Source organism: Miscanthus floridulus, chromosome 2, assembly GCF_019320115.1.
Source record: "Miscanthus floridulus cultivar M001 chromosome 2, ASM1932011v1, whole genome shotgun sequence".
Taxonomy (NCBI): Eukaryota; Viridiplantae; Streptophyta; class Magnoliopsida; order Poales; family Poaceae; genus Miscanthus; species Miscanthus floridulus.
Window position 1 is genome coordinate 4,740,841 of NC_089581.1, and position 13,369 is coordinate 4,754,209.

Genomic DNA, 13,369 nt, shown 5'->3' on the forward strand with positions numbered 1-13,369 from the left:
TAGCTTCAATTAGTAAACTAAATGTGTTAAATATCTTGCAACAACTAGCTAGCTAGCTACTTATTATGAGCACTGAAGAAGTACCTGCATGCTGTCCCTCCATCTAAATCTATAGGTATAGTTTCTTTTGCTCAGTGCTTGGAATGGGTGTTAATTTGCGGGTTCAAGAGATGCATATGTGCAAGACAACTAAGTAACACGTACATAACAAGCAATGGCCATACATATCTGCACTTATCTATATATGCATATGGATGTGGATCCTATATATAGTATGTAGAGATGATCTTGATTATATATGGTGCATTGTTCGATAGACGATGACGACCATGCTTATTCATTTCCAAATGATGGGTTCAATTGAATGCACCATGATAGCTAGCTAGCCATATGTTACCTCGCATTCAAGGATTTCATGTGCCTCACTTTCATGATCTAGCCGCAATGCATCATATATGCACTAAACCAATGCATTGCTGCTACATCCAAACACACAACAATAAGCACGCACGCGTATAATCATTGAGTAAGAATAACAAGCATCCCCTTGTTGCAAACTGTGTCGAATAGATGAATAATTCACATGCATGTAGGTAGCTAGCAACATGCATGCGTTACAAGAACAGTACGTAGTTCTTCGATCTCTTTGATCAAGTACTCCCATATAAGTATATATATTATCACCTTGCACACCAAAGCTAGTAGGTAAACCTAGCAACATGCATGCGTTACAAGTTTACATATCATAGACCTGAAATATAATGGACAACAATATAGAAATGCACCCCCTAGATAGCAGAAACAAGAACAGCACATGAAGAGAACTGAATAAGAACAGAAACTAATTTCGATTGCCTACCATTTCTAGATACCAATTCACCATCTCCGCCATCGATCATCATCGCAGACGATACCTATCAGATAGGATAGCCCCTATGATCTTTCACCACAACTCCTTTTCTGTTGAATTTTTTCTCAGAAGCCATGACTAAAATGAAGCTTCAGGGCTTTGCATAAATAGGGCTACCTTTTGTGTACAGCTAGCGACCAGCTAGCATGCAGATCAGAGGGCGCGTCACAGCACGTTCCCGGACGAAGACGAGTTGAATCCTGACAGGTCCACCCAGCTGCTGCCCGGAGCCACAGCGCCGCCGCCACCGCCGCCGCTTCCACCACCGGAGTTGCCAGCACCTCCTCCATTGTTGTTGCCATTTGCACCGCCGTTGCTGCCGCTGCCCCAGAATTGGAGGTTCCTAGGGAGACCAAGGAACTCCCTCGGCGAGCTGTTTGCCATCGCCGCGGACGCTGGGTTGTCCTCCATCTTCACCGACGCCAGCTGCGTGATCAGCCCGGCTGAGTCGGGCACCTTGGAACCGCCCAGCATGTGGCCGGCGAAGCCGGTACCGTCCCCGCCGTGGCCTTCCACATCGAACGGGTAAATGCCAGACATTGTCGGTGGCACGGCGTCGGGGCGGCCGCCTAGGAAGGGGAACTGCTGTATCTGCGGAAGGCGCCACTGCTCCAGCCCGATGGCAGTGCCGCCGGCGCCGGCGCCAGCGCCGAACTGGTGGTAGTCCACGGGATCCATCGAGCTCAGTCCCGGGAACCCTAACCTTGACGCGCCAGTGCTGTAGTGATCCCCGCCGGCGAGAGGGTGGTGCAACGAGGCCAGGAACGGCAGCTGCCCGTGCCCCTGATGAGGCGGCATGATGGCGGCTGAGGCGCCGCCCGCACTGCTGCCGCCGGTAGCGGTGGACGAGGTGGACGACGACCTCCCGCCCGCGCCGGAAGCAGAGGCGGCCGATGACGAGTTGGACTTGGACGACTTGGTGCGCTTGTTGCGGCGGCACCCGCCGCCGACGGGGACGTTCCGGAGCGCGCCGCCGCGCGTCCAGTACCGGCGGCACGTTTTGCAGAAGTGGCGCGGCTGAGGAGAGCGAGTAGTTGTTGAAGTAGCAGAACTTGGTGTTGGTGGACTCGCAGCGCGGGCACTTGAGCCCCGGCTCCGGCTGCGGGATCTTGGCGAGCCTGGCCCGCTCGGTCATGGAGCCCGGACGGATAGCGGAGCCGCCGCCGCCAGTCGGCCCGACGCCGGCCGTGCTGCCGCCGCCGCTCGCAGCGACCACAGCCGCCATGTCAGGGCGAGGAGCCATGAGAGCTCCGCCAGGGGGTGGCACCGGCGGCAGCTGATGATGATGATGATGCGCATGCGCGTCGATGCCGCCGCCGCCGCCTCCACCTCCGGCGCCACTTGGAAACTGGCCATGGTGAGCTTGCTGTTGCTGAAAGCAGCATCATTTCCAAATCAAACACGCGGGCACAGAAATTAAAGAGAAGAAAGGCGCGCGAGGCGAAATTGATATCAGCGAATGAAACCAAAAGAGACGCGGCCTGGTATATTCAAGCAGAGAAGAGAGATTTCGCAAAAGAGCCTAGGAATATTTCCTCTCCATTTCGTCGTCCCCCCTCAGCAGCGGCCGTCCTTGCTTTTTTCATGGATAAGTTTTCGCTATGGTGGCCAACAAGGAGGAGACGAAACGAAAAAGCACGCGCGCAAAAGAAGCGGAAGCGATTTGGGGCGAAAAATTTTACCTGCTGCTGCGGCTGGTGCTGGTGCTGGTTCCAATTGGGTGGATCAAGATAGACAGGAACGGAAGAAAAGACCATGGTATAGAATTGATTTCTTTTGATCTTTTGCTACTTGTGAGTGAGTGAGAGCTTCTTTTCAGCTGGTTTGTTTGTTCCTCGCCGCAGTCGCACTGGGACTGGGAGCCTCTTCTTGCTTTGCGAGATAAGGGTATATAGACGCTTTAGGGGATCATGCAAGGATGGGGGAGGCCCGGCTGCATCGATAATAAAGGTGGATCGGAGAACAACATCCACTAGCGAGCTGATCTCTCTCTCTCTATACGCTGCTAGCTGCCGCGCGCGACGACTGGAAGGGAATGACGGCGAAGCGGAAGACGAAGAAGAGGAGAGAAGGGCCGGGCCTGCCAGGAGAGGAAGGGGAGGAGGAGGAACTAAAGCTAGGGGAAGAAAGAGATGGGATCGTTGGGAGGGCGAATGCGAGTGGAATAAAATTAAAGGAGAATGGGGATTTGTTCATTCCCCTTTAGTTTTTTTTTTGTTTGTTTGGATGTGTTAGTGGAGGCCATCATTATTTTTCATGTGCAAGAAAAATTACAAGGTTGCAATTGAACAATTAGGACAGCTTTCCTGACATCTCACCTCGGTGTCATTGGTAGCATCATGGCTTGTTGCCCATCGGTAATCAACACAACCTGCATCATTTCCAAACTAAATTTGAGCTCCGCTAGTTTGCAAGTTTCAAAGTTATAAAATTGTTTGCACTGACATTTATGCAGATATTCAGAAGGTTGCAATACCAAAGAGCTTGTAAAAAGCAGTCACCCTCTTACATTATTTGGGTTGCTGACAGAATTTTCATGCATCATATTATTGGCCGTCAAAACAATGACTCTTGATCCCTTTGCATTGACACCAACTTCAAGTCAAGTCACATGTATTATGAGCTTCACAGCATGAGATCCGAAGTTACTATCTGCAAAGGTTTTTGTGGTCACTTGAAATATTCCAGCATAGCACAGCAAGGAGTTCAATACTGTTGCCAAGAGTTGATGACTTCACAGTCCAGGAGCCACCTGATTATCATGTTTTCAGATTTCACTACAAGTCTACAAGTGTTAACCAATAAAAAAGGTAGGTTAAATAGAGCAATAATATCCTGTGACCGTGGCAAGCTCACTGAAGTCTGCACGGTTGTCATTGCGAAGAAAGCAACACTGATAAATGACCAAGCACATTAAACCAGAAAGAAAGGACTAGGCTGACATGAATTTCGTAACGGTAATTGAAACAAGAATAAGAATTTTGTTCCAAGAAAGCATGTTCTAATCCTGCAAAAACCATGTTTCTGAAAATGGGTCTACAAGAACCCAGCATAGAAGTGTTTCATAGACCTGGCGGCATGCAGTAGCATTGGTATTTTCAAGCATCCCAACAACACTAATGCCCTCTGCTTAAAGCACATCAAGAAGAAATTTTCCATATATTTCCTCTCCTACATGTCCCAGAGTGGAACAACCAAGCCCAAGCCTAGCTGCAGCAAAGGCTAAATTGCAGTTTCCACCAGCCTCCCAAAATTTCTGTTAAAGTGATAGAATACAAAATGTTCAGAACATACAAAAGTGATAGAATACAAAATGTTCAGAACATACAAAAACTAGATATTGCATTACGTGGGGCTCATGAAGCGTTAGACATAAGTCACTCATGTTCTTAGATGATAGAATAGTAAACATACTGATATACAATCTGGTTCTCGACATTTCTCCAGAAAGTAGCAACCAAAAATATAGCTACCAACTACATTCACTACTGGAGACGGCTTCTTTACCGAGTGTCCCAGACTTTGCCGAGTGTTTTTTATCAGGCACTCGGTAAAGAGGCTGTTTACCGAGTGCCATATAGAAAGCACTCGGCAAAAAGGTGGTTTGCCGAGTGCCGAACACTCGGCAAAGACCAGTTTTGCCGAGTGTCAAACAATAACACTCGGCAAAGGACCGCCGCCGTTAACGGCTGGCAGCCATCGTTAATCCTTTGCCGAGTGTCTTCTCCTAACGCTCGGCAAATAGGCTTCACACTCGGCAAACCATATTTTTTTCACTTTTGACCTCCAAACTTTTTCTGCAGTCCTCAGACAATATCTGGTACTCCATGTTCCAATGTGGCATATTTCTCAGACTTTTTCTATATTTCTTTAATTTATTTCATTTAATTGAATTTTCTTGTATAATTCAAATTATAACTGCTAGTCATTCGAATAGTGAAAAAATTGAATGGAAAAATGATATTCATGTTATTTAGTATAATGTGAGGCCGTATCTAGGAACAGACTACCAATTTTGAACATCTTGTTCACGAAACATGACCACGAACTTGCGGTCGAGTTGTTTTTAAATTCTATAAAAAACAAACGAAGTCCGAAAATCATGAAATTTGTCAAGATGTCAAGATATCATATGTGGAGGCTGTGATAAAAAATAAGGAGGTTTTGCGCAAGTTGTCACATATGATGCTTGTAAACCGAAGTCAGGCCTCTTCAGTACATGCAAAGTCTTGGCGTCCGCTACGGGTGTAACTCCGCCACCTTCGCTATTCGCTCCACCTCCACCTCCACCTCCTCACTATTCTACTCCTATGAGTATAAATGTTTTAGTTTGTATGTTCATGCTTACGGTCAAACCTAGTGGAGTATGAAAGTTTTATTCATGTATGGTATATATTTATCTTATCTCACACATGCAATCTCTTCTCCTTTGTGCAGAATCAATCGGCGGCATCGAACGATCCTCATGCTTCAGCGAATCCTTCACCAAATCAGTGATGATACTTGTGGTTGTTAATGATACTTCTATTTGCAATTGTGGTTGACGATGATGGAGCACTTGGATTGCTTGTGAACTTATTTGTGATATATTGTGAGACATGTGGCGTTTGTGATATATATGTGGTGTTGGTGATATATATGTGATGTTGATGATATATATGTGATGTTGGTGATGTTTGTTATATATATATATCTTCTGTTTGTTTGGATAGGATGTAAAAAAATAAAAAAGGTTGTTTTTAGCCACTTTGCCGAGTGCAATGGCCATGACACTCGGCAAAGTGACCATCTGGGAACTACCTGGGAACATGCTTTGCTGAGTGCAATGGCCATTGCACTCGGCAAACATCATAGGTTTGCCGAGTGCCGGGCCAGGCACTCGGCAAAGGTTGCCACTTTGCCGAGTGTCTTCTCAGCGACACTCGGCAAAGTGGCCACCTTTGCCAAGTGTCTAAGTCAACGGCGCTCGGCAAATCGGGTACCTTTGCCGAGTGCTTGACCTTGACACTCGGCAAAGCCGCCGTTATGGTGGCACTCGCCGTCACGGCTACTTTTCTTTGCCAAGTGTCGGATTGGCACTCGGCAAAGCCTTTGCCGAGTGCCCGATAAAGTGCACTCGGACAAAGAGGTCTTTACCGATAAACTGTTTACCGAGCGCCCTTTGCCGAGTGTAACACTCGGTAAAGGCTTTGTCGAGTGTATATCGGCCTTTGCCGAGTGCCTCAGGCACTCGGCAAAGAAGCTGAATCCGGTAGTGATTTTTGCCGTTCCATTTTTGAAATCATGATCAGCCTCACAAAAACAGCTACGGATTACAAGCTTATCCATATTGAACCATCAACATCTGTTGTTAAGGCTCGACCTATCCTCCACCCAGCTAAAAAATGACATAAAGTGGAAACAATGCAAGCCTTCCGGTCAACAGCGGAATTTGTAATAACCAAATAAAAAATCCCACAGCCAACGATCATACATTTCTGGTTCATCACACTATGTCCAAACAACAAATAGCTCCGGAGCACTATTTTGCCAACACGATTAGGGAAGGGTGGACCGTACCTTGATTAGGCGGTGAGGCGGCGAGGCGCTCCATGTAGGCCTTCCGCTACTCCCGCGGCTCAGGCAGGAGCTGGGGCACGCTGAGCACGACGTCGACGCAGAGGTTCCTGAGTGTGCCGATGTCCGTGTTGTTCCTCCCGTCCTCCCTGGCCTCTTGCGGCGCCCCACGCCTCCTGGCCTCGTTGACTGCCCCCAAGATGGCGGCAGTGACGATGCGCCGCTTCCGCACCGCGCCGCCGCTTCCCTACCGCAGCATCGTCGCGCCGCCGCGTCCGCCCCGCGCCGCCGCCGGTGAGACAAATCGATGCCTCGCTCAGCCCATCCTCGCACCACCCCTATTGGGTTCAGTCGCTGGGATCTAGACGGAGCATGTCAGAGTACTCGAGCAGCGCGGTGAGCGCCGCCTGATGAAGCTAGACGCTGAGAAGTGCACGCCGTACCTCCTGGACAGCACGGGCGGCCAGCTATTCGCCTCGTCGTTCGGCCTGGGTGGCCGCGGCGGTGGTCTGAGTGATGGCCGCGGGTTCCGCATGCGCCGGCGGAGCCTCGAAGGCTGCAGGCGCGCTGGGGCGGGGGCACGATCTCCGTGTCGGGGTGCCTGCGGTCTCGCATCCCTGGGGCGGGGGCATTGGGCGGTCGCTGGGGCAAGGCACATCTAAAGAAGCTGGACCGTCGAATGTGGTTGAGTGAAGGAGAGAGAATGAGTGAGAGTTAATCTGATACGTACATTTATAATGTGATCTTTATCTGTGTTGTTTCGTGGGGTGGACGTAGTTTAGGCTGTGACTGTAGATGTGGGATTTAGTTTGGTGGCTGTAGGATAATTTGAAGTGGTGTATTATAGGGGTAGAGATAATGGATGTGAAACATGCATATAGGAGGGCAACAAAGGAGAGAAGAGACGTCATTCCTTAGCTTCTAAGGATGCAATGTGTGTGAGAGTGAGATCAGAAAAATACATGGATGGATGTAGCTAGTAGCAGCAAGAGTGGGAGGGTGATGAGAGAAGCAAGGGGGGCCGGGTTTTATGCATGACACTACCAGGAATGCACAGGTTTGCCGTGTGCCCCCCGTGTGCCCACGGCACACTGGCGAAGGCAAAAAAACACTCGACAAAGCCTTTGCCGAGTGTTGCACTCGGCAAACACAGACTCGACAAGCTGTCTTTGCCGAGTGTTTTTTGTCGAGCACTCGGTAAAGACGTTGCCGAGTGCTAAACCCGACACTCGGCAAAAAATATTTCAAAAAATATAAAAAAAACCACCGCCGCCCGCCCACAGCTCGCCCCGCCACTGCCGCCACCAGGCCGCCACCGGTCTATAGAGTATACCAGCACAAGCCTCTAGTCTAGGATATAAAAAACAAGTGCCATTGGTCCATATCCTCCCCTTGTATCAAAACAAACGAATCTTGGTGACAAAATCATCCTTACGGATATACCCAAAATAACAAATCCCAGGGACATTGCACCAGGCAAGACATCCACTTCTGATAGAATGAACCATTCAACATTACCAAAATTAACAAGCACAATCAATCCACCACCTACCAAGTACCAACTGAGGGGATCACTTGTAACGTGTAGTTTTGCAGATGCCATCAGAATTATCGTGTCATAGGAAACCCAAACCTAGCCCAATCTGATCAGACCCCAATCCAACAACGCCCGCATGTCGATGAATCCACCCGCCCTAAATCAACAAGATAGAAAGGAAACGCCCCACGAGGAGATCGCAACCATACCATCCAAGGGGTTGCTGAAGTTGACGTAGGCGTATCCGAGCGAGCGGCGCGAGGTGACGTCCCTGCAGACGCGCACCGACACCACCTACCCGGCCTGGCTGAAGAGCTCGTACAACTGCGAGTCCTAGACGGAGCCCTCTAGGTCGCCCACGTAGAGCGATGTGGTCGGGAGCGGCTGCGCCACGCCGACCGCTCCCGGCGACACCACCACGGGGACTACGCCTGGGAGGAAGGGAAGGGAGGGGTGCCGCCGCCGGCATCTCTTCTGGTTGGTTGGTCCGTTGGTGCCGGATCCGGGAGGGAGGGAAGGGAGGGGTGCCGCCGCCGGCCGAATCCAGGAGGAAGGGGTGCCGTGCTCAGGGAGGGAGGGGAGAGAGGGAGGGGCAGCGCCGGGGTAGAGAGGGAGAGAGGGAGGGGCGGCGCCAGGGAGAGTAGGAGGGAGGGGCGGCGGCCGCGCGAGTTTATAAGATGCCGAGTTTGCCGAGTGTCGAATCTAGGACACTTGGCAAAGCTAAGTTTGCCGAGTGTCAGATCACGGCACTCGGCAAAATTATCTTTGTCGAGTGTCTGCACTCGGCAAACTTATCTCTGTCGAGTACCTATCTTTTGCCGAGTGTTTTTGCCTCTTTTGCCGAGTGCAATTATTTTGCCGAGTGTTTTGTGACAACACTTACCGAGTGCCCGATAGAATGCACTCGGCAAATATTTTAGCACTCGGCAAACACCTAGTTTCCGGTAGGGTGAGGAAAGTTGGAAACCCTAGGGAGGCAACAGGAAGAGGTGGTGATGCCTGTTGTGCTACTGTTTGGACGCTAAGGTTGTCTTGTGCGTGTTCTTTGCTTTTTTTTCCTTCTTCCTTCATTTCCCTGCTTGATTAGCTAGCTAGCTAGCTGGGGGCGTTTGGTTGCAGGGATTAAAGTTTAAGAAGTGTCACATCGGTTGTTACATGGGTGTCGTATGGGGTGTTCGAATACTAATAAAAAATAAATTACAAAAGTCCTCAGTAATCCATGGGACGAATTTATTAAGCCTAATTAATCCATCGTTAGCACATAGTTTACTGTAGCACAACATTGTTAAATCAAGGACTAATTCGGCTTAATAAACTCGTCTCGCAAATTAGTCTAATTTGTGCATCTAAGTTTCATAAATAATCTATATTTAATACTTCATGCATGTGTCTAAACATCCGATAGGACAGCGACTAAAGTTTAGAAGGTAGAACAAACACAGAGGGGCTGAACAGTGTACATGCGAAGCTCTAGTAAGAGGTTACCAAAAAACATGAGCTAGCTACCAATACAAGTTGTCCAGTCCAGGGGTTCATTCTAGCTAGTGTTTGTACAGGTGCAACTTTATGTCCATATTGATGAAAGAGATCAATCAGTGGTAAAGTTACTCTTGCTACGACTCTCTTTGGACTCTTGGCTAGCTGAGTAGCTGGTGCCTGGTGTGGAGAATTCCTATTCTACTACCACTCTATCTTTCTCTCTCTCCCCCAAACCCAAGACCAAAGTTAACAAGTATAGCTAGACAAGTAGACAGTGCTCTCATGTATGTACAGTTCTATATGAGTAGGCAACTTTAAGTACATAGAGTAGATAAAGCAAAAAAGTACGTTACTGTCCTACACAGGTCTTTGTGCAATGTACAGATGAGCAGTAGAGGTGACCGGCCGGGAAGAAGAGCTGCTAGGTAGAGAGAGAGCCATACGGATCGATTTATTTTGTTTGCTTGCTTGCTTGCATAGCTGGGAACAGTGTTTGAGAGTACATAGCCATTATATTGATTCCAAATTTGTCGCCACTAGTCCTTTCTATCTCCTGTGGTTGAACACACCTGTCCTGATACTATGTATATGTACGTGCTGATGCTACTAACTAGCGCAATTCTCAAGTACAGCTACTTGGAAGAAATTTCAGCGCAAACATGAAGCATCTATGGTAGGCTACTAGCCCTAGTAGAGTAGTAGATAGATCAATATGACACGTACAGCGTTTCGATCGCTTTGTTGAACGAGTTAAGCAAACATGTCATCTGAATACTATACTAAAATAAACTATGATGGGGCTTTACACATTCGAATTGTACATGCAAGATCTGGACAGATCACGAGGTTCTTGTTCTATTCGGGTCCTTCGATAACTAGAAATAATCAACAAGTGACTTCCCAAAAATCGGCGCAATCTTTCCTTGCTTTCATATATTCTCCCGGCCCATCCATCCATGCTGGCGTGTGATGCATTTTTTTCCCCGCTCCGAATGGTATGGTGAGAGCACAAGGGATTTGTGCTCACTGTCTTATAATTAGATCATTATATTCTCCTAATTGGCTGTCTTGTCATCAGGTACCAATTAAACAAATAAACCTGAAACGACCCACTTTCCCTAGCTTGCCTATGATTGATTAGTTAGCTAGAGAGATTAGACAGAAGATAACAATTCGGTTCTTTCAGCGTAGCAGGAGGATCTAGTAGGAAGTGCACCTGGCCGGCCTTCCCATTTATTGATGAGCTAGCTGTAGCCATTATTGATGAGCTAGCTGTAGCTACTATTCATTCAAGGTGACTGGTGAGTTACTTACCCTTTTAGAGATTCAGTGCATCGATCAGGCAGTGGTCATTTTACAGTGCCAGAATGCAGCAGACTGGTGAGTGTCCAGTAGGCAGCTAGTGCTGCTGCTACCTGAAGAATGCACGAGCCTTCATAGAACCTTCAGCTTTCACCTGAACTAATGCGAACAAACACCCTGTTCGCTGGTTGGTGCTGGTTTGGGTTGGTTGGTGCTGGTTTTTTTTGAGAGGAAAACACTGTTGGTTGGTTGAATAAGTCTGGCTAAAATCAACAAGCGAACATGGTGCGTTCTACTACAGCTTGAATCCATGCATCTCCAGGCAGCTAGTGTCCAAAACGAGATGACCGTCGACATATATATGTATGTATAAAAGTTGAACCACCAGGCCGACGTTGCAAGCATGAGTAGCACCAGCAGGTTTTTGTTTATATGATATGAGAGAAGAGAAGAGAAGAATATAACATGCATCATGAGCAGCAGGCGCTACCACACATGGTTTCATGATTCAGCTTTGGAGGCGCGTATAGACGACAGTGGCTTTAATAGCAGTCCAAGATTCTGGCCCCGCTTTTGCTCACTGAAGATTGTGTGCGCACTAGCTAGCACTACTGGTCATTTGAACCTGCAGCAGCAGCAGCTGGCTGGACCGAACCTGCCGCGCGCACTGAAATCCTCAAACATCTCTCTCCACCGCCTGTATCTGCATGCGTTTCCTTTGGGGCGAAGGGATCGACGATACAGATGTACTAACTATGTATACAATACAAGTGAAAAGCTGGGTGCAGGAGAAGGAAATGAAGTGAAGCTTGCTACTTGCAGATTTCAGAGATGCACGCATTCATGGCGTACTGCAACGATGGATTCAGATATCAGAGATGTCGAACGATCGATGGATGGATAGAGATAGAGATATATATGCATGCATGCAGTTCGGTAGCAGTAGTACACGGATGGATAGATGGATGGGTGGATGAATGCATGGACCAGCCGCAGCAGGACAGGGCAGAATGACGGAGGCAGAAAGCTAGTCTATGGCGGCAGTCAATTAAGCTGACCGATGGATGCATGAATCAGCTAGGAGTAGCTTGCTAGGTACTCGTATAGCTTAAGGTAGCGCCGGCCTCGACGATCGCCTGGCCCCAACGCATGCACTGCCATGGATACGATGATTTCCCCCGGTCCTTGCTCTCAATCAAGCCGTCAGAACAACTGCCGGTGGAAAGCGCAACCCAGCACCAGCACCGGGAGGCAACCAAAGTCACTGGCAACGGCAGGCAAGCGCCGGGCCGGCTCGTCACCTCACCTCTCGCTCCCTTTACTTGGTTCTCCCTCCCACTACTCTCGTCCTACTGGCCTGGCCCGCCCTGGCCTCTCTCTTTCCGCGGTGTACCGGCCGCGGCAGGTGCCCGGCAGCAGCGGCATCCACCTGGGCGCGGGCGGGCCGCGGCCATCGTGCGACCGACGCGCGGATGCCCGGCAGCAGTATGCCCCGGGAGCGGGACGGCCAGGTGAGTAAAGCGACGGGGGCCGCTGGGCGCCTGAGGCGATAATGATTGGCACTGGTTGGCCGGCCGGCCGGCGCTTTAGTTGCTTAGCCGTGTAGGGAGAGGGAGTGGGGAAGGATCGGAGTCGGAGGGGCCGGCGGGACGCCGCTTTCGCCCTGCACTATCATGGCTGACGATCGCGAGCTGATCGATCGATTAAAGCCAAAGGCGCGCGCGCTCAATGCATGGCTGGGATCGGGAATTAATTTGAAAGCAAGCACCGGAGATGGCTGCCGTTTCATGCGACTTTCCTTCTCTTCGCCCGACACCTCCCCCGGATTCTTCGTTTCGATGGAGATCTCTTGGTTCTAGTTGTAGCAGCCAAATCACGCATACATAATGCGTCCACGCGCAGCGCATCGCAAGCGAAGTGTATGCATAGGGTGCGTCCAGCTCCAGCACAGCAGAGCATAAAGTTTATTTAGCGAAGGTCATGCTCACGCCGGCCAACAGTGGCGTCGCCGACAGAAATCATTACGGACAAAAACGAATCATACAACGCGACATTCTCACTCGCAGATTCAAAACCCCATACTACGGCTGGAGGAGCTCACAAGCAGCTAACATCAGCATATAGAGTATTATACTCCCCGTATTAGTAAATTCTAAAATTTACACTGAAATAAGGCATGATCACATTTAACAAAGTTTGTAACAAAGAAAACCATAATCCATGGATACCTTCATCATTTGAGCATTTCCAAGTTTTTTTTTTTTTTTAAAAGTGCAGGAGTATCATCTCACTCAGTAGCAAAACCGAAGCTACAACGATTCAAGCATCAGCAAAGTTAATCCTGAATCAAACGATAAGCAACAGCAAAGTTACTACGGCTGGAGGAGCTGACGAACCAGCTAACATCACCATATATTATATGTATTTATATTTATATTTTAATAAAGTGCAGGAGTATCATCTTATCTCAGTAGCAAAACCGAAGCCACAACGATTCCAAGCAACAGCAGCCTAGTTTCCTGACTCATCATGTTCAAAAGGGAGCAAAATACACAACTAATGCGGTGTAGAATACCAAAACAGAA

The 13,369-nt window shown here is 48.8% G+C and overlaps 1 protein-coding gene across 1 annotated transcript; it reads right to left on the reverse strand.

Moving 5' to 3' along the window:
- Positions 1-645: 645 nt before the first annotated feature.
- LOC136537716 (dof zinc finger protein DOF2.4-like) lies at positions 646-2,979 on the reverse strand. Its single transcript, XM_066529675.1, is given in 3 exon segments — positions 646-1,930; positions 1,932-2,282; positions 2,593-2,979. Coding segments are annotated over 3 exon segments (1,281 nt in total). The 5' UTR covers positions 2,668-2,979; the 3' UTR covers positions 646-1,075.
- Positions 2,980-13,369: the final 10,390 nt, after the last annotated feature.